This window comes from Ursus americanus, chromosome 13 (assembly GCF_024610735.1).
Source record: "Ursus americanus isolate L20-20 chromosome 13, mUrsAme1.1.p, whole genome shotgun sequence".
In the NCBI taxonomy this organism is placed as follows: domain Eukaryota; kingdom Metazoa; phylum Chordata; class Mammalia; order Carnivora; family Ursidae; genus Ursus; species Ursus americanus.
The window spans coordinates 45,881,006-45,899,785 of record NC_142139.1 but is presented as its reverse complement, the minus strand read 5'-3'; the positions used below and the strand labels follow the sequence as shown (position 1 = coordinate 45,899,785).

The following is an 18,780-nucleotide window of genomic DNA, read 5'->3' as shown; positions in this document are numbered from 1 at the left end:
CAATGAAAATTGTTTTCTGATTAGATCTGATGAGCAGTCTTGTCCACTGTGTTGGTTATATCCATATATTGATGACACCAATAATTCAATGAGCGTGTGCCTAATTACATGCTGATAGCTTCCCCTTTGATGCGGTGGTGATTCCCTGTCAAGCTGCGTGGGCTGGGAGAAGGGCCTCTAAGAAGTTCAATAAGATGATGGGGGAATAAAAAATATTGACTAAGCTTTCAAACTATCATTCTGTCACCACTATCTCATTTAACCATCACAAGAAACTGATGGGGTAAGTAAGTGCTATTATTAGTCTTCTCTTAGATAGGGAAACTGAGGCTAGAGAGGTAAGGCTATTTGTCACAAGGGACCACAGCTAGAAAGCAAAGGAGGATTAGGAGCGAGGCTTTCTCCCTCTGGAGCCCACTCTCTAAATATCCTACCCTTTAGCCTCTACTACTCTCTTTTGTGGCTGTAAGAGGAGGCAATGTGCTGGTCTTCCAATAGAGACCTTTGTTGGGGGGAGGGGCAGTCAAGCAAATTCACCAACTCACACACTCTCATCTATTTCCAAAACATTTCTTTACTAAAGAAGTTGCTTTAGAAACAGCCGGAGGAGTTGGAGGTTTCTGCTTGTTATAACCTGCCTTCTGCTTCTAATTTAAGATACATTTTTAATTTTTAGAGTCAGGTCAATTATTCTTCTTGATATGTGAAAATAATAATATTGTTATATAATTTTGTTAAAGACTTAATTTATCTATTTGAGAGAGAGAAAGTGAGTGAGAGAGAGAGTACTAGTGGAAGGAGAGGCAGAGGGAGAAGCAGTCTCCCTGCTGAGTAGGTAGCCCTATGCAGGGCTTGATCCTAGGGCTTGATCCCAGGACTTGATCATGACCTGAGCTGAAGGCAGACACTTAACCAACTGAGCCACCCAGATGCCCCTAATATCATTATAATAAAACAACTCTGTCATGGTTTCCTTTCAAAAAGTTAACATTTATTACCTAGAAAATAATTCTGTGCTTATGGAAGTGAGCTTTAAGAGTTTTGGAATACAAAGGAAAACGCTTTTGGAAGAATGCTTGAAGTCTCATGAAGTCTAGCCAAAATCTACAGGTACTTCTAGACCATTGTCAATGTTGGGATTGTTCCTCTCCTTCCTCCATGCGGCCGAACTTTTAAAAAAGAAGACAGGTCTGAGTTTGAGTGCTAAAGTAACAGCTGTATTATAATACTTGGGCATTTTATCACTTGGAAGTTTACTCTTTCCTCCTCGCTCTGTTTCAATCCCTTGATCTTTTTTTGCATTGTAAAATGCAGTATTTTTAGGCTTATATTCCATATGCTAATCTCTTACCTGCCCCCAGTATCACAAACTTCTTTTCCAGCGGGGCAAACAGTTCCTGTCACCTTCCTACCTTCTGATTCATTTGCCCTCGAAGCAAAAAGAATGAGCTTAAATGAGACCCAGAGGTCATCAGCCCTGCCTTTGTACCAGGACATGCAAACTCCCCAAGCCAATTACTAACCTGTTTTTAAAACCACCTCCAATCAGAGAGAATCCATGACTTCTTTTTGTGAGCCGTTGCTCCTTGCAAGAGCACGCTATAAATGTCTACCCCTATCTGTGTGCACTCTTATCTCACCGTTCTATTTTTTTCCTCATTTAAGTTAACCCCTTCTTACCTTTTTGTGAACCTCTAGGCCTTCTCAGAAGAGGTGGGAGACAGATGTTACTCTGTAAACAGTCAAGACAGTAAGGTGAGTCCTAGTCCCTGGGAACCTTGGTGCTCTAATCCCCAGCTACACGGGATGGATAGCAGGGTTACCGCATTCCTCATTTTATAAGGTATTTATCCTGCGGCCTCTAAGCAAACACTCTCAATCCTTTTTAACTCCATGAGAAGGACATTTCTGAGTCTGTTTCCAAACAGGACACTAGAGGGCTCCCAGGGGTTAAAAATAAGTGGAAAATTATTTGAATGAAAACTGCTTCTGTACGGCTTTGGCTTTTGTTTTTCCAGATCTTAAAATTAAAGTTTATTTTTTTAACTATTAAAAAAAAAAAACAAACCTTACGCGCCTTAAAACTGGGATACCAGCAGCCAGTTGACAAGTAGCCGTTTTGCTTTGCAATCAGGAGTTTTCAAGGGAGCTTTTAAAGCTGAGCTGAGATATTTGAAATGTGGAACACTCTTGACCATGAAATATGTTCTACTTACATGCCTCAGCCTTTAAAAGTTCTTTGCATTACAGTCAGGGATTACATTCTTCCTGGAGCCAAGCATGGGGCCAGCTGTGTAAGTAAGGTTGCTTATGAGTTCTTCTTCTTCTTCTTTTTAATAATGTGAAAAAAAATAGAGCTAGAGATACCTTTATTTTCTTTCAGCTGACTTTTGTGGGAAGAAAAGGAATGAAAAGCAGTCGGATTTGTGTTTTGTGTTTATGTGTGTGTGTGTGTGACTGAAAAAAACGTAACTTCTTCTGAGATATATGGACATTTATGGCTTTATATTGAAATCATTCTTCATGTAGGGATGATGAAACATACAATGAGGAAAAATTGTACCATCGGATTAAGAGAATAAAGTTTCTGAATTTGAATGTTAGTACTTGGTGCTTCTGTCCAATTTGTAATGCAGGACTCTAAAAAATAAACATGGATGGCTACAGATTGTTTTTAAAAACCACCTATCAGTTGTCTGAAAGATTGTTTTTAAAAACCACCTATCAGTTGTCTGAAATTATTTCTAAATTTCAAACAGGGCTTGCCAAATTTTAATACTTTTCTTTCAGAATCAAATTAAATGACTCTAGCTACAAGTTATGAAATATTCTTAGGTTTCCGTGGTTTGTTTTCACTAATTTACACAGAATATCGACTCTATACGTCTGTCTTGTTTCTCTTTTTTAAACTTTATTTTAAAAAAATTCATGGTGGTGGTGTTTATGAAAGGAAAGGGTTACTTTTCCCCTTTACTCTTGAAGAGGAACTGAACTAGTTTGAGATTGTGATTCAGTTAACTCTGTTTCCATTCATTCGCAGAAACAAGCCACACTTCTCCTTGGGGAGGCTGATAGGAGTTTAAAAGGTTTGTTGTGGCGAGTGTCAGAAGCATTCCCAACTTCATCACCAACCCTTTACTTCCACCTCTCCTCTACCCACTGGAGATCACTTCTATACCTAAGCGGAGGCGACAGCTGAATTCAGGAAACCATGCATCATGTCAGCAGGAACGAACTGCAGACTTTAAACTCTCTTCAACATGTGGATGCAGCAGAGAAATGACCTGTCCAGACAAGCCAGGGCAGCTCATAAACTGGTTCATCTGCTCCCTGTGCGTCCCGCGGGTGCGTAAACTGTGGAGCAGCCGGCGCCCCAGGACCCGGAGGAACCTCCTGCTGGGCACTGCGTGCGCCATCTACCTGGGCTTTCTGGTGAGCCAGGTGGGACGCGCCTCTCTCCAGCAAGGAAGGGCAGCAGAAAAGGGGCCGCGCCAGGGCCGCGACACTGCCGAGGCACCGTTCCCCGAGATACCCTTGGATGGTACCCTGGCCCCTCCAGAGTCCCAGGGCAATGGGACCACACTGCAGCTCAATGTGGTATACATTACCCTACGCTCCAAGCGCAGCAAGCCTGCCAATATCCGTGGCACAGTGAAACCCAAGCGCAGGAAGAAGTATGCAGTGGCATCGCCAGCCCTGGGACAGGAGGCTTTGGTCGGGCCATCCCTTCAGCCACAGGATGCTGCAAGGGCAGCTGATGCTGAAGTGCCTGGGTACGTCCAGGGAGGAAATCTGGCTAAGGCTGGGGAGCGACCCTGGAGGTTGATCCGGGGCTCAGGGGTGCAAGTTGGGGGCTCAGATTTTCAGCGGCCCAAGACCCAGGAGAGCAACATCAGGATCTATAGTGAGAGCGCCCCCTCGTGGCTGAGCAAAGAAGACATCCTCCGAATGCGCCTGTTGGCGGATGGGGCCGTGGCAGATCTTCAGCCCGTGTCCTCTAAAAGCGGAGCGCGCTTGCTGGTGCTGGAGGGGAGCGCCGCTGGCTCTGTGCCCGGCTGTGGCCGCAGCCCCTGTGGACTACTCAAGCAGCCTTTGGACATGAGTGAAGTGTTTGCCTTCCACCTGGACAGGATCCTTGGGCTCAACAGGACCCTGCCATCTGTGAGCAGGAAATCAGAGTTCATCCAAGGTAACAGCTTCACACGCTTCGTGATTTGCAGCTGTTGGGGATTCGGGTTGATTTTTCTCTTTTCCCTCACTCTCTCTTTCGAAATGATTTTCTCCACCCACGTTTCACATTTGGACAGCAGCAGCATGTCTTTCCATACGTTTGGCATTCTTTATTTTCCCAACTTTGGGAGGATTTGAGAGTTCCAGGGAAATGCTGTACTCAACATGCAAGGGTAAGCCCACACTGTGTAATCTTTGCTCTCCTGTTTCCCTCACTGCACTTCCCAGTGGCTTATTAAATCTAATTAAAGCCAGTGGCAATTTGCATGATGAGAAGAGGAAGCGGGGTGGAGGCAAAGAACTTGCTGACAGTCAGGCGTATTATTAGAGGGGTTACTATGGAAGTAAGTAGAATTTCATTCCTTAGGAGTTTTTTAAAAGTAGAGGGGAAAGGGGGTCATCATCCTTCAGCAGATGGAATCTTTTTAAAAGGCCCAGAGCCAGACCATGTTAGATTTGACCCTTTGATTCTTTTACAATGGATGTAACCCCCTTATTTTACAAAGAAAATGAAGGGGAAATAGATAATTTGTTCAGTATATATACCAACTAGCTATATGGTTTTCTTCAAGCCCATGACTATAATTTATTGAGCCTAATCTCTAAGACTCTGTCAGGTGACAAACATTTTGGCAGGTTCTGGGGTATGTAGCCAGTCACTTTAGTGGAAGGCAAAGGGGCTGGTCTGTGGCCATGCTCCTGCCATATAAAGGATATTCTCTGAATGTTGAAGCTGTTCCAGGGTTTGAATACAAAGTAGGGTGGGTCAGTGGTTTGTGTTTTAAAGCAGAATAATCCCAGAATTTGCTGGTATGAATCTAGGCTGGCCCAACAGGCTAGCAAGGACCACAAGGGGATTATAAGCTTAAAGAATATTTTCTTACTTTTTGTCATCATGAATTTTAGCATTTAATGGAGTCCAGACTGGAATAGATTAAGATTCTTGGGAGTGGTCAAGAACTAAACTGTATTTCCAATGGCTTTAGGATTATAATTTAGTCTTAAAATGGGTACTTCCAGAAGTACCAGTGTTTTACTTAGAAAGACTTGGTTCATGTCTAAGTGCTTCAGATTCACAGGTATGGTTTGATGTCTCAAGTTCACAAAATAGTCCACCATGATTATGCAGATGTGAGATAACCTCTCAAACGTTTAATAAAAGGTTGGTAAAAACTCATTTTTCTTGGGTGCTCACTATTTGCTAGGCGCTATACTAATTGATTCATATAGCTGATCATGTCTTGACCCTATGTTTCTCACAACTGAGCTATAAGGTAGGCACCATTATTATTTCCATTTAGTAGATGTGAAAATTAAGACTTATTTAGTTAAAATAATTGGCCTCAATTTCCACAACTAGTAAATGGCTACGTTGAGTTTCAAACACAGACCCAGCAAACTGCAGAACTTAAGCTCTTAACCACTGTATGTATGACTGTATAGCTTATTCAAAGTGGAACACCCTGGAGTAAAAGAAAATACTGGTGAGCATTGAGATAACAGTCATCCACCGAGTCTGTCCTGGGCAAAGCAGGGCATGGCACAGGGTCACTCTTATTACCCTATATTGCCATTCACTATCATGTCATAAAGGCCCCTGGGTAGAGAAGGTGAATTCTTGAATAGATCCCGAGGCATGGTACTCCAATATGGTTCTTCCCTGGGATGCTCTTAGATGGAAGTTAGGAGAATAAAGTAGTGGGTAGGAACTTGGAGCTGTTCTGCCTGCTTTTGAATTTACCAACCATGTGACCTAGAAATGTTACAGTATCTCTGAATACCTCAGTGTCCTCAGCTGTAGAAGCACAATAATACCTACCTCATGAGGTTATTGTTAGTGAATACATGGAAAACATATGGAATGAGTGATTGTCACACAGTAGATCCTCAATCAATATTGTCTATTTTTGTTACTACACTACACACATGAGGTACCAAGTTCACTGAGTTACTCACATAGCCTCCAAGCTTCACATATCATGTCTTTATGTGACACAACCAGGTCTAAAGCCCTGGTCTCTTGATTGCTCAGTTAAAATTTTCAATATCATAATTCCTTGTATATATTTATTCTGTGCTCTGAATATCCAGCACTTTTTAAAAAAAGATTTATTTATTTATTTGAGAGAGAATGAGATAGACAGGTAGAGTGAGGGGCAGAGGGAGGAGAGAAAGAATCTCAAGCAGACTCCCTGCTGAGTGTGGAGCCCGACATGGGACTTGATCCCACAACCCTGAGATCATGACCTGAGCTGAAATCAAGAGACACTTAACCGACTGAGCCACCCAGACACCCCTGAATATCCGGCATTTGTGGGGATAAAAAGGACAGTTGCATTCAATTTGAAGGAGAGGTTTATAATCCCAATATATCTTGGTGTTCTTCTCTCATTTCAGATGTAAGTGGTGATGGAAAGAAACCAACAAGGTTGTATCCATATGAGTTTCAGTGTGATGAGTTACCTAAGATTATATCTCAAACAGTACTAAATCTTTCTTTGTTTTTTCTTTGATACCTTCTCCTATGTAGTTATTTAGAGACATAAAATCAAGCCAATTTCCTCAGGAGTCTATGACATGATTTAAATATAGTTATGAACACTCTACACAATATAATTCTACTCATGTAGGCTATTATATTGATGTAAAGTACATAAATAGATCAGTTCTGGTCATGGTAGGAGATATATAGACAGTCTTAAGTTCTTGGTATCTCTCTCTATCCACCTATTTCTAGGCTTTTCCTGACATGTCTTTCCTCTCCTGATTTCCACAGAAGTGTGTGTTTTCCTCTACGGTCCTCTAATTCTTTTTTTAGTCCAAGCTTAGATTTATTTCAGGCTCCCTGTCTACCTAAGGTGATAGATCTTACCTAGTTGCCCAGGACCTTCTTCTGGTTCATTTTATATCATCTCTTTGTATTGTAGTTGCTCATTTAATCATCTTTTCATTCCCACTAGTTTCTAGGTCTGTGAAGGCAGAGACATTTCCTGTCTTGTTTTTCATTTCTAGATCCTAGTGGAGAGTCTGGCACGTAGTAGGTGTTCAATAAATATTTTTGAATGAATGCAGGAATACATTCTTGGCCTGTTCCACTGACTCTTAACAGTAAATCTGTATTTGCTTCCACTTCCAACACTCAGGAGACAAGTACTACCATTTTTAGTCCTGAAGTCAGGCTGAGATTTCTTCTGGAGGATCTTATAAAGAGCTCACTGTAGAGGTAATGAAAAATGTCTTTGGCAACCTCTGTGTTATACAACTAATGAGGTTTATAGAACTTATTCTTGTGAGGACCATCACTATGGTCTGCTGGCCTCACACTGTAATGTAATTTGATAATGAGTTTTCTGTAGGAGGAACTGTTGGATTATTTTAGGTATATATTTCTCTGATGATCTGGCTTGGTCTAAGAATAGATATTTTAATATCTGAGAGAGTGAGTAGCCAGAAAATCCTGTAAGTAGTCCTGCCCTAAGTGTCGTTTCTGTTCTCCGACTTCTGATTAATGTTTGTGAAAATAAATTCATGCCCAGTACCAAGAATATAGCTAGTCTGTATTGTGAATCAAATAAAGATATTTGACTTATCTCAGTAGATCTTTCCAAGAAACCTTTGCAGTAGAAAAAAATTTTAACCTTAATTTTAAGTTGGAAAAAAGGTAATAAGATTTCTCTAGGTCTTACAATGAGTTAGCTACCCAGAAAGAGCTTCCCTGTCTTCTAACTTCCTTGTCTTTCCTATTTTCATCAATCTGCTTCCTTCAGCAAATCCTTTAAGGGGCCTTAAGGTCTGACTTTTTTTCCCTCCATCACCATACTGTGTTAGTATATCTGGTTATTTAATATCGTGAGCCAGATGGCTAACACAGTGATGCATAAGGACAGGCTACGAGAGCCTCTTTTTTCTCAAGGAGGCAACAACCTTGACCAGAGCAAAAATAACGTTGAGGTTATGATATACTCGGCACTCTTTTAAGTACCGTGCATGAATTATCTCATTAAATCCTCATGAAAATTTTACAAGGTGGGTCCTCTATGAGAGACGTTTTCTAGAGGTAGAAGTGGAGACCTAGAGTAATTACATACTTTGCTCAAAGTCATATAAATTGCCTGTGTGTGAAAAGGACACATGAGAGGCAGAGGGAGATGTGAGAGAGTCCAATGCTACGCTTAAATGACCTACCTGCCCCCAGCCTCCCAGATGAATCTTTCCTTGATTCAGCCCAAAGACAAAAAGTCTCAATTATAAAGCTCATCTTCAGGTTTTGTTTGTTTGTTTGTTTTAATTAGTAAAACTGTTGTGGGTGATCCTATCAGCACAGACCCACTAGCTCAGGTTAGCTTGAGACAGGTTCTTGGTTGTATAACTTGATGAATTCTATGTGATTCCCCTTGAATACAAAAAGTGTGCATGTGAAATTAGTGGACTCACTGACCTGGTACTGTATACCAGACCATTATCTGACAGGTGCGACTCCAGAGATAACTCGGAAAATGAGAAGGGTGTCCTTGGGGAAAGTCAAGGTTGTAATTAGGTAGGGAGTGCCAGTGGTGTACCATGCTACAAAACCTAGCAATTATCACTGGAACAGAGTCTCATCCTGTGCATATCTATGTGGGAAATGCAAAACTGAATGGAAATATAGCATCAAAGGGCTTTAAAAAAAATCAGTTTCTGCAACAATGACATCTTCTTCAACTGTGAACTCGTAATGAATCTAGTGTTATACATCAGCCAGTTCCTGTACTGCATTTGGTATTATATGTCTATCCATCACTTCATCATTCTGTAAAGAAGATACTATCAATACTTTAAATATGAGAGTGCTGAGATTCAGCAAGATTATGAAATTTGCCCAAGAACACAGAGCTAGTGAACTGAAATTTGTAACCATTCTGTCTGATAGCTAAAGCCTCCTCAAGTTGATTCTCTTAACCCACATCACCTCTCAGCTATAACTTCGTATAATTATGGGATAGTGGCAAAAATGGGCAAATTTTAGCATGGTGACTTCTGATTTGCCACTACTGTTTCTACTTAATTTGTTTTCAATTTGACAATTTAACATGGGTAATATTTTTGTACAAAGGAAGTATGACATACCACTTTGAGCACTGCTGCAAGGTTTTCGTTGTTTTTTTTTTTTTTTTTAATGCAAGCCAATGCTTACCAGATTTTCTTGTTTTACCATAAACGGTCAGAGATATGCAAACATGACTGAACATATTGGTGTGTTTTCTGCCAAACTATCCTTGCAAAGTTATAAATCATTTCAAAGGTCACCAGAAACTATATGGTGCTGATACATTTAATTTTTTTAACAAAATATTTTAAAATGTTTACCTAAGATTAGAAAAGCAGACTACATTCATATAAAAGTCAAGAGCATAAGAAAACCCAGCACCCCTCTGTGATCTTCGATTTAGCAGCTTTGCCAAATCTTCCCTAGCAGTCTGCACAGTAATGTGAATGAATCCCAAGGGATACCATTTTGGTAGCATTTAAGCATTGTGCTATTTCTCATGCCCAGCATGGAAGATGCATTATGTATGCTTTATTTTTAGGATGCTGCTTTATTGCCACAGAGCTGTCATACCGAATTAAGGTAGCCTAGTTCCAGGAATTCTGTGTGTCAAGGCTGCTTAGATGACAAACTGCAGGCACCCCACCAACTTCCATTTAAATTCATTGTAGATCCCAAGTTGCTCACTGTTTTCCAACTTGCATTGCCTCATCTTATTATAAAGTAGGAGAAATATAGTGTGTATTTTCCACTCTCTTTTCGAGTCCACGTGGGTAGCACCGTATTTGCTGGGTGATGGGGCCATTGCCAGAGCAGGGGGATGGCACCTTCACATTTCATGTTGTTTCAGGCTCTCAGGTAAGGACAGAAACATTTTGCAGGCAGTAATGAGAATAATCTAGATGCCGCCACAACCTGGAAACTCAAAATCCTAAAAGTCTTGGACATTTGTGCAAGCTTGCTTAAAAGATTTCTTTGGGAGGGTAGGAATCACGTTTATTGTTAAAAATCTGGTTTGAAAACACACTGTGTTATCAGAAAAGCCCTAAGGGCATTTCTTTAGCAATCAAATTGAGTTGGTCAGCTTAATGCTTTTCATTCATTGGTCAACAAAAGTTTGCTGAGCATCCACTCTAGATGACACTATGCTCCAGTATCCCCTTGTTCCCTCACTACATACCTTCGTAGACAAGTGAGGGGACCTGGTAACCTTCTCTGCCATGCTCTGCAGCTTGTCCCTTGCTCCCACACATGGCCGGGGTAGAAAAGACAATGAATAGTTACCATGGTGTGAAAGATGCATGTGCCCCTCAGTTCCATGCAGTCTCCTCCCTTCTCCAGTATCACAGTCATCTTTTCTTCTTTTAAGAAATGTATTATTGAGCACCTGCTCTGTGCCAGCTGCTGTTCCAGTCATTGGGGCTACATCAGTGAACAAAAAAGTCAAGAATCTCTGCCTTTTTAGAGCTGACGCCAGTGAACCATGTGAGAGTTTGGTGGCCTGAAGGGACTCTTCATCCGCCACTGATGTCAGAATCTATTCAGAACCTTCCTCAGCTCAAGGTTGTGATCTTTCCATTAGGACTGAATCTGTTACTGTCTCTGGATTGGTCTAAGGACCACGCAGGTAAAGAAGGACTAGACAGCCTCACTCCTATTTCAGTTAATGGGCAAATATTGCAGTCATATTCTGTTGTAATCGGTAACATTTACTTTCTGTGTGTGAGGCACTGCTCTAAACATGGGGAAGAAGCCATACACTCTGTTTCAAATAGCTTTGTAGTTAAGGGCGTGGATTGTCATATTAGTTTTCTAGGGCTGCCATTGCAAAATACCATAGGTGGGGTGGCTTAAAAAACATGCGTTTATTTTCTCACAGTCCTGGAGGCTGGAAATCTAAGATCAAGGTATCCACAGGTTTGCTTTCTTCTGAGACCACTCTCCTTGGCTTGCAGATGGCTGCCTTCTCTTTGTCCTCACATGGTCTTTCCTCTGTGCATGCCCTCCCTCGTGTCTCTCTGGGTTCAAATCTCTTCTTAGAGCAACACCAGTCATTGGGGATTAGGGCCCACCACAATGGCTTCATTTTAACTTAACTACTTCTTTAAAGATCCTGTCTCCAAATACAATCACATTCTGAGGTACTGAGGACTTTTACCTATACATCTGGGGGAAACACAGTTCAGTTCACGGCAACTGACAATCTAGACTTCCTCAGTTTGAATCCTGATTCTACCACTTGTGAATCGAGTGGCCGCGTGACCTGAGATAAGTTAACTTAATCGCTGTGTACCTTATTTCTTCATTAGTGTACTAGGGATGATGACAATAAAAATAATGATGATAGCAGTACTTACCTCATGAAGTTGTGAAAATTAAGTGAGTTGATATATATTTATAAAAGTTGATATATATTTATAAAAACGCATTGACTATACCTTGGAACTTCAGGGCTGTAGATGAAAATTGAGGGATTCTGAAAAATTCATTCATTCTCCAACATTTTTTTTAAAGATTTATTTATTTGACACACAATTTATTTGACACACACATTTATTATCTCATGAAATTTCATAATGGCCCCATACATCAGGTATAGTTAGACAGATTTTCTGTGGGGAAAAAATGAGGCTCAGAAGATAACACATGTCCTTCAAAGGCCCACTGGTCATGCGTAGTGTGTTTGGAAGAACCCCATAGCCTTGTTCTTCATCACTGTGCTGTCCTGTTCCCCATGAGCCCTTCACCTCACGTGTTAGCCTCCATTGGTTGTGGCGTGGGGCTTTCCAAGTTAATCATACATCTGGATTGTAACCTGCTTTCCCCACTGCCTTGTAGTCTGATTCCTGAATGTAGCGTGATGCCTTAACTATTCCCCTTCTCATGAGAGTGATCTGGGATCAGGAGGAGAGAGGCAGTTGGGTGTTTCCATCACCCTCAATTTCTTTATTTCAGTGACTCGCAGGATTATGGAGACCTGGGAGTGGACTGTTGAGCACAAGCTAGATAGAACCAAGTCATGGAAACCTCTACATACTCTCACCTTCGTTTCTCAAGTTTCTCTCTGATCTTTCTTAACTCAATTGGGAGTGAGGACAATTCAATCACAGCTTACTGTAAGGATGTTCCATTAACCAGACTTTGATTCTGAGCGCATTGACTATTCCTTGGAACTTCAGGGCGATAGATGAAAATTGAGGGATTCTGAAAAATTCATTCATTCTCCAACATTTTTTTTAAAGATTTATTTATTTGACACACAAACACAGAGAGCAAGAGAGAGCCTAAGCAGGGGGAGGGGCAGAGGGCGCAGGCTCCCTGCTGAGCAGACAGCCTGATAGGGGGCTTGATCCCAGGACTCTGGGATCATGACCTGAGACAAAGGCAGACTCTTAACCAACTGAGTCACTCGGGCGCCCCTGTTCTCCAACATTACTGAGTGCTTGCTTTGGTGCAGATATCACGTCAGAAGTTGGAGGTACAAAGGTGATTAAGAAGTAGTCCCTGTTCTCACAGAATGCTCAGCTTGGAGGGTAGGAGACAGCTAAGAAACTGCACCATATAAAAAGGGTATGATAAAGACCTCAATGCAGATATTTTGAGGAGGCCTTGCAGGCATAGAGGGAAAATTTAGCTCAGAATGTGTATGTAAGGGGGTGGGTGGGGCATTGTAAAAACTTCTCGAGGAGCTAATGTCAGAACTGGATCTGAAGTCGCTGTGGGTGGAGTGAGAGATGGGGTGGGTGTCGGAAGGGTAGAGAGAATAGATGTGTGAAAAACTTGTGAAGGCAGAGGTGCTTAGGAAATCTCAGAGCTCAGAAGGAGATGAGGGTTTGGGAGGGTTGTGGGCGGGGATGAAGTGAGATAAAGCTTTGGTACTCCAGAGTGTCTGGGTTTGATGTCATGTAAGGTCATGGGCTTTATCTTGCAGATAATGGGGAATCATTGAAGGGTTTGAAGAAGAGGAGTGATATAATGAGTTTTGCATTGTAGGAAGGTCACCCTGGGCAGGAATTCATGGCTCCTTTATCTACAGTAATAAACACAAAGTTGCCCAGGACTGGGTCACCCTAACGTGACCAGGACCTTGTTCACAAAATAGGATTGTTTGCAGAGCCTGGCACAGTGACCACATCATCACCACCCTCTGAAGTCACATTTGATTTCTGTTTTTCTAAATGGAATATCAAGATAGGAATTTTCTGGGAATTTTCATTTATATATATAGCAGAAGTCCAGGGCAGACCTAGAAAGCAGAAGTTCCTGTCCATTAGTCAAAGGTTCAGAAAAGAGAAGCACAGTTTGTTTTTAAAGTAGAACTGATGATTTAGATTAAGTAGTTTGCGATGGCGGAAGTCACAAGGCATTCCCCTTTCCTGCTCCCTCAGCTTCACACTTAGCTAACTCTTACGGAAATATGAAGATTATTTTAACTCAGTCCAACCTAGAGAAAACAAGTTATAAAGTGAAAAACAGTTATATATATAAATAAGTACTTTCTTTGTTGTTTGAAGAAATGTAGTATAAATCACCAAGAAATCTATTTCGGAGACAGGTCTGTGTATCCAGGACTTGGTTGGCTACAGAGAAACTATACATATGAAATCTGTAGAATTCTGTCTCCCTTCTGCTTCTCTTTTTTTTAAATCATAAAAACCTAAGTTTGGTTCTTTTAAATATTTGACAGTGCTATATTTTCAGTATTTCACTGGGTTCTCACACAACCCTGAGATAGATTTGGAAGGTACTCTTCTCCTACCTTGGGGAACTCAGTGCTTCAGTCAAGGGGGCTGAGGGACTCAGCTCATGTTCTGTGGAGACCAGTGATCCATCAGGAATACAATCAACATTTGTGATTTCTTCTTCTACCAAACCCCATATTCTTAGCTCCTTTTCAGCCAAGTTTCTTTCCCTTATTAACTGCGACATTTCAGCACATAGCTATTCTAGGGCACAGTATTTCTTCATTTCTTAACTTTGCACTGAAAGCTCAATCTTTATGTTAGTCCTTCATTTGTTCCCTTCAAACACTTGTTCAACTGGCAAATATTTTTGTCTGATTGTCCTTATGTGTGCAACTCATCTGTTTCTGAGGCCAGGGCCTTACCTGTGGTGGGGAATCTTGTCTCCATCTTTGCTGTCCCTCATTGAATTCTTTCTGTCCGAAACCCAGGAACTAATAGGTCCACTTGAGGACAATTGTAAAAACTTGTGTTTTGAATAAGTAAATTAACAATATTTAAAACCCTGAGCAGAATTAAAATTTCATCAAATCCTTCAAATTTTCTCCTCTCTCAAGGCTGTCCAGGAATCTTGTGTTCCTGTTTTCCCTTCCCTCACATTCGTTGACTTGTTCACATTTACCAACTCTAAGCCAAGAGATCCTACCTGCTTTTTCACTTCAGTCTAATACTTTTAATTGCCAAAACCCTACTGGGAAAGGCACTCTAGAAAAATAGAGCAGACAGTACTTAAGGGATCATTAACAACTAGACACCTGCTATGCTGTCATTGGAGTTACATCAACACCAATAATTGCCTTTAGCAATTACAGATCCAAGGCATTAAGGTTTTCCTCCAATGTGCTGTTGATAGCTGTGGTAGAACCCAACAGAATTTATTTCCTATAACAAAGATGAGTGTCAAGTTTTGATTGGCCTTTGCTTTCCTGACTAGGGTTTGGAGAGTCGTTTCTAATGAAGGGCTCTGAGCTGAACTACTACTTTCCTTTTTGTCTTGCTCACAAGGAGTCTTGGAACAGTCTTGGAACTTGGCCCATATGATAGAAAGGACTTTTGATTTCAGAACTCAGAACGTTTTTACTTATTTTTGTGCAGTGACAAAGGCAGACAGACACTCACAACTCCGCTCAGCATGCTTAGCCATCACCTGTAGGTCAACAAAACCAGGCAGCCATGTTCAAAGTGAAGGGCATTTAATAAATCCAGGCAAAGGAGATTGTGTATAGGACTCTTTCTTAGTGAATTTTCATGTTCATCTTCTCAAAAGAATGTCTTCTTTGTGCTTTTGAATAGAGAATGACTTGGGAGAACATCAAAATTCAGAGGAAATATTCAGATTTTTCAAAAAAAAATAAGTTTTACTGGCAAGTCTCATTTTTTAAGGCAGCTGTATAACCTTTAATTCACACGAACACCCACATATCTTTTAAAACCTGCTTTCTCACGACTCTGACAGTTAGAATTTTATCTCTTCACTGTTCAGATTTCTCTAGAGAGTGCAGTACTGTATCATTTTGACAAAGCTGAATGTGAAGAGATGAGCGCTCCTCATCTCTGGAACACTTCAGGGTAAGTTGCTCTAACCAGTCTCCTGTTTTCAGAGGCTATTTTTCTGTCATCCCTTCAGATCTATCAAAGTTCACTCAATTCTCTTAACAGCCATATTTTATAAAAAGTGGAATTCTTTTCACACTAGTCCTCGTAGCTCTGAGATCTGGAGCACCCTGACAACTACTGTTATCTCGAGGGCCATACGCACTGAGACGCAGAAAGGAGATCCGAGTGTGCAAAGGACCCAGCCCACCCACGCTCAGCCTGAGAATTGCTACTGCCCTGCTTTCTTCTTGCTTTCTGGAAATCCCCCTTGCCTGAGGTGCATGGATTTCCAGCAGGGCAGGATGGAACATTTTTATGTTATAGTCAGCATTCAAAATATTTTGCTGAGGGGACATGGATAGACATGGAGAAAAACCCAGAATATTAATTGAAAACCAATTACTCCTAGCAGCTGAAGGCTCCCTTTGACAGTTTGAGAACAGCTTTTTAAATAATAGTATAGAAAATGTATCATTCAAAAAATTCGATGTGCTAAAGTAGAGAAATGGCAAATGAGGTACAGTATTCTCGAAGACTAGATCAGGGGTTGATACGCTACAGTCTACGGGCCAAAGATGGCCCCTTGCCTGTTTTTGAATGGTTTGTGAGCTACAAATGCTTTCTCCAATTTTAAATACTTGAAAAAATCAAAAGAATAATAACATTTCTATGACACTTGAAAATGATATGAAATGCAAATTTCAATGTCTATAATAAAGTTTTATTGGAACACAGTCACATCCATCTGTTGGTATATTGTTTTTGACTGCTTTTATGCTACAGCAGAGTTAAATGCTTTCGGGTCAATGGTTGTGTTGGAGACTGGACAGCCTTCAAAGCCTAAAATATTTACTACCTACCTTTGACAGATTGTGCTGACCACTAGGCTAGGTTATTGTATGACAGTTAAGCTGATGCCATTAAAAATATTCAATTATAAAAGAAATGTTTGTGGTAAAATATTTAGTAAAGCTATCATGAAAAATTATATATACAAGACAGTCCCACATAGTTTGTTTTCCTTGCATAATTTTTGCCTCTTTCCCCTGGTGGAAATGTCAATGCCATGAAAATAAAAGGAAATTGGTGTTTATTTATTAATTTATTTAGGTTCGGTTTTTAGAAGAATGCTTGGCACATAGTGGATGGTCCATGAACAAACGAAGGCAGTGAAAGACTGATGAATTGTGTCGTTGCATAATGTCTCTATGTAATAATTGTCATAACAGAAGCTTTCTGGGATGTGCATATATGTTAGGCATCAGGTTGACAACTTCAAATGTATGAGCCCATTTAATCCTAAAAGCCAGTTTGGGAAGGTACATTCTCACCCCCATTTTACGGAGGATGAAAGCAAGGCTTAGAGAGGTTGCTTAAATTGTCTAATGTTACAAAGCTAAGAAGTAATGTGACCAGAATTCAAAAGTCTGTTGGATTCCAGAACCTAAGCTCTCACCAGAAGCTCTACTTCTCAAGTTTCTAAAAATAATGTATATTTTCAGGTGAGAAAGAAAGTGATGGAAAAGTACCAGAAGTCGGTGTATAAATCGCAGAACCAATTACTAAGCTCCTATCCGGAGCTTATAGATGATTTTTGTTTTCTTAGCTTTAGATGTTAATGTTTCTCCACATTTCCTAAAATGAGTAGATTTGCTTTTAATTGCTTTAAAAATAAGAAACAAATGTTTTAAAGGAAAGGAAAAACAGCCCAGAAGCTTAACTGTTTCAATTGTTTATGTAGGTTTCCCTATTTCTCTGCGGGCCTCATGTGAATTGCAGAGGAAACAGCCGCCTGTCTGTCTCCTGTATTGATTTGTGTTGTTGAGGTTCGGGATTAGGTTTCAACTCCCTTTGATACTTCCTAGCCCTGAGAATCTAAAGTGCTGTTTGTGTATAACTTTAGTCCAGAGACACTGATGGGTAGAAAGAACTCCTTGGGGTTTATCTTTCGATGTCCGAAGTACACATGTCTTTGAAAGCGATGCTGTTTTCTACTCATATTTGGTTACATTGGTCGCTACATGTCTCCCACTCACGATGGACTGCTTTTACCTAGACTTTACTATTATTATTACTTGTTAAATTGGTGTCGTATTTGGAGTCCACTCATTTAAAATTCTGTTTGTCTTATACCTAAGAAAACAATTAGGTCCGAGCAGCCCAAAACCGTTTAGGAAAGTCAAAGGAAAGAAAAAGGGCAGATGGTGTTAAAAATGAAGTTCTTTAGTTTGGATCTATGTTCTTTCTCTATTTTTTTTTTTCTTAATTGTGTGTTGGTGATTGTGGCATACTTCCCCAAATCTAAAGTACTTCTTGCATACCCAGGCCGAAATTGCATGGCTAAAAGGAGGAAGATTTTTCTTTTGAATAAAACTGGAAAGCAGGTGATCTGAACAATCAAGTGAACGCTACTAAAATTATTGAGGTCACTGTAAGAGCAAATTTAAGAGAGGTTAGAGAAGACGACTGTTTCCTGTAGTAAAGACCAGACGGAGGAGATAAGAACTCTACGAAAGGCAAACCAGCAAGATGGTAAAATAAATGTCTTTAACCAAAAGGAATACAGTCATAGATCGAGAGCCTCTCAGGTTATTTAAAAGGGCTTTTAAAAATTCCTGTGATGTGTCTTAGACATTCCAGTCATAATTCAGAGGCTTCTGTTGTCCAGGCCTGTTAAGAATGAGTTAAGTGGGCTTTTCCAGATATTTGTGACTTTTTTTTTTCCCCAAGAGCATCATTCCGATTTTTAACTTACAAGCATAGCCGCTTAACATCATCTCTGAGTGACTTTATTTGGCAGAAATGGGGGCTGGAAAGTGATGGTTTTAAGCTTGATTTTAAGCTTAAAGTGTCATTTAATGGACCTTCTGGTCTTCCCTGTTTATAACTTCACTTGGGCTCATCATTCTTCATACAGACTAGCAGAGGCATCTAAACTATCAAGAGTGAGACAAAAACAATTAGAGCGACAGATTTTTTTTTCATATCATCTATATGCATGCAGTTGAAGAAATACATTTGCTTACATGCACTTTGTGAGGTTATGTGTGAATAAATGATCCATTACCAAGAGTGCTACTGTTTCCATCAGAGAAGAAAAAAAGTTTTCATCTTGCTTTTTTTTTCTCTCTTTGGAGATGATAGTGGCTGATGTGAGCCGTACAATTTCATTTTAAATTTGCGACT

General features: G+C 40.5%; 1 protein-coding gene across 3 annotated transcripts in view; it reads left to right on the top strand.

The window, feature by feature from the left end:
- Positions 1-1,616: 1,616 nt before the first annotated feature.
- Positions 1,617-18,780, top strand: part of GASK1B (golgi associated kinase 1B) — a 48,303-nt gene continuing 31,139 nt past the window's right edge. The window contains exons 1-2 of one of the 3 annotated variants that reach the window (XM_045798752.2): positions 1,617-1,755; positions 3,041-4,189. In XM_045798752.2, coding sequence (XP_045654708.1) covers positions 3,280-4,189 — 910 coding nt within the window. In that variant the 5' untranslated portion in view covers positions 1,617-1,755; positions 3,041-3,279. Of the gene's footprint in view, positions 1,756-2,059; positions 2,299-3,040; positions 4,190-18,780 lie in introns of those variants that run through there. The other 2 variants (XM_045798751.2, XM_045798753.2) reach the window with 2 other exon arrangements.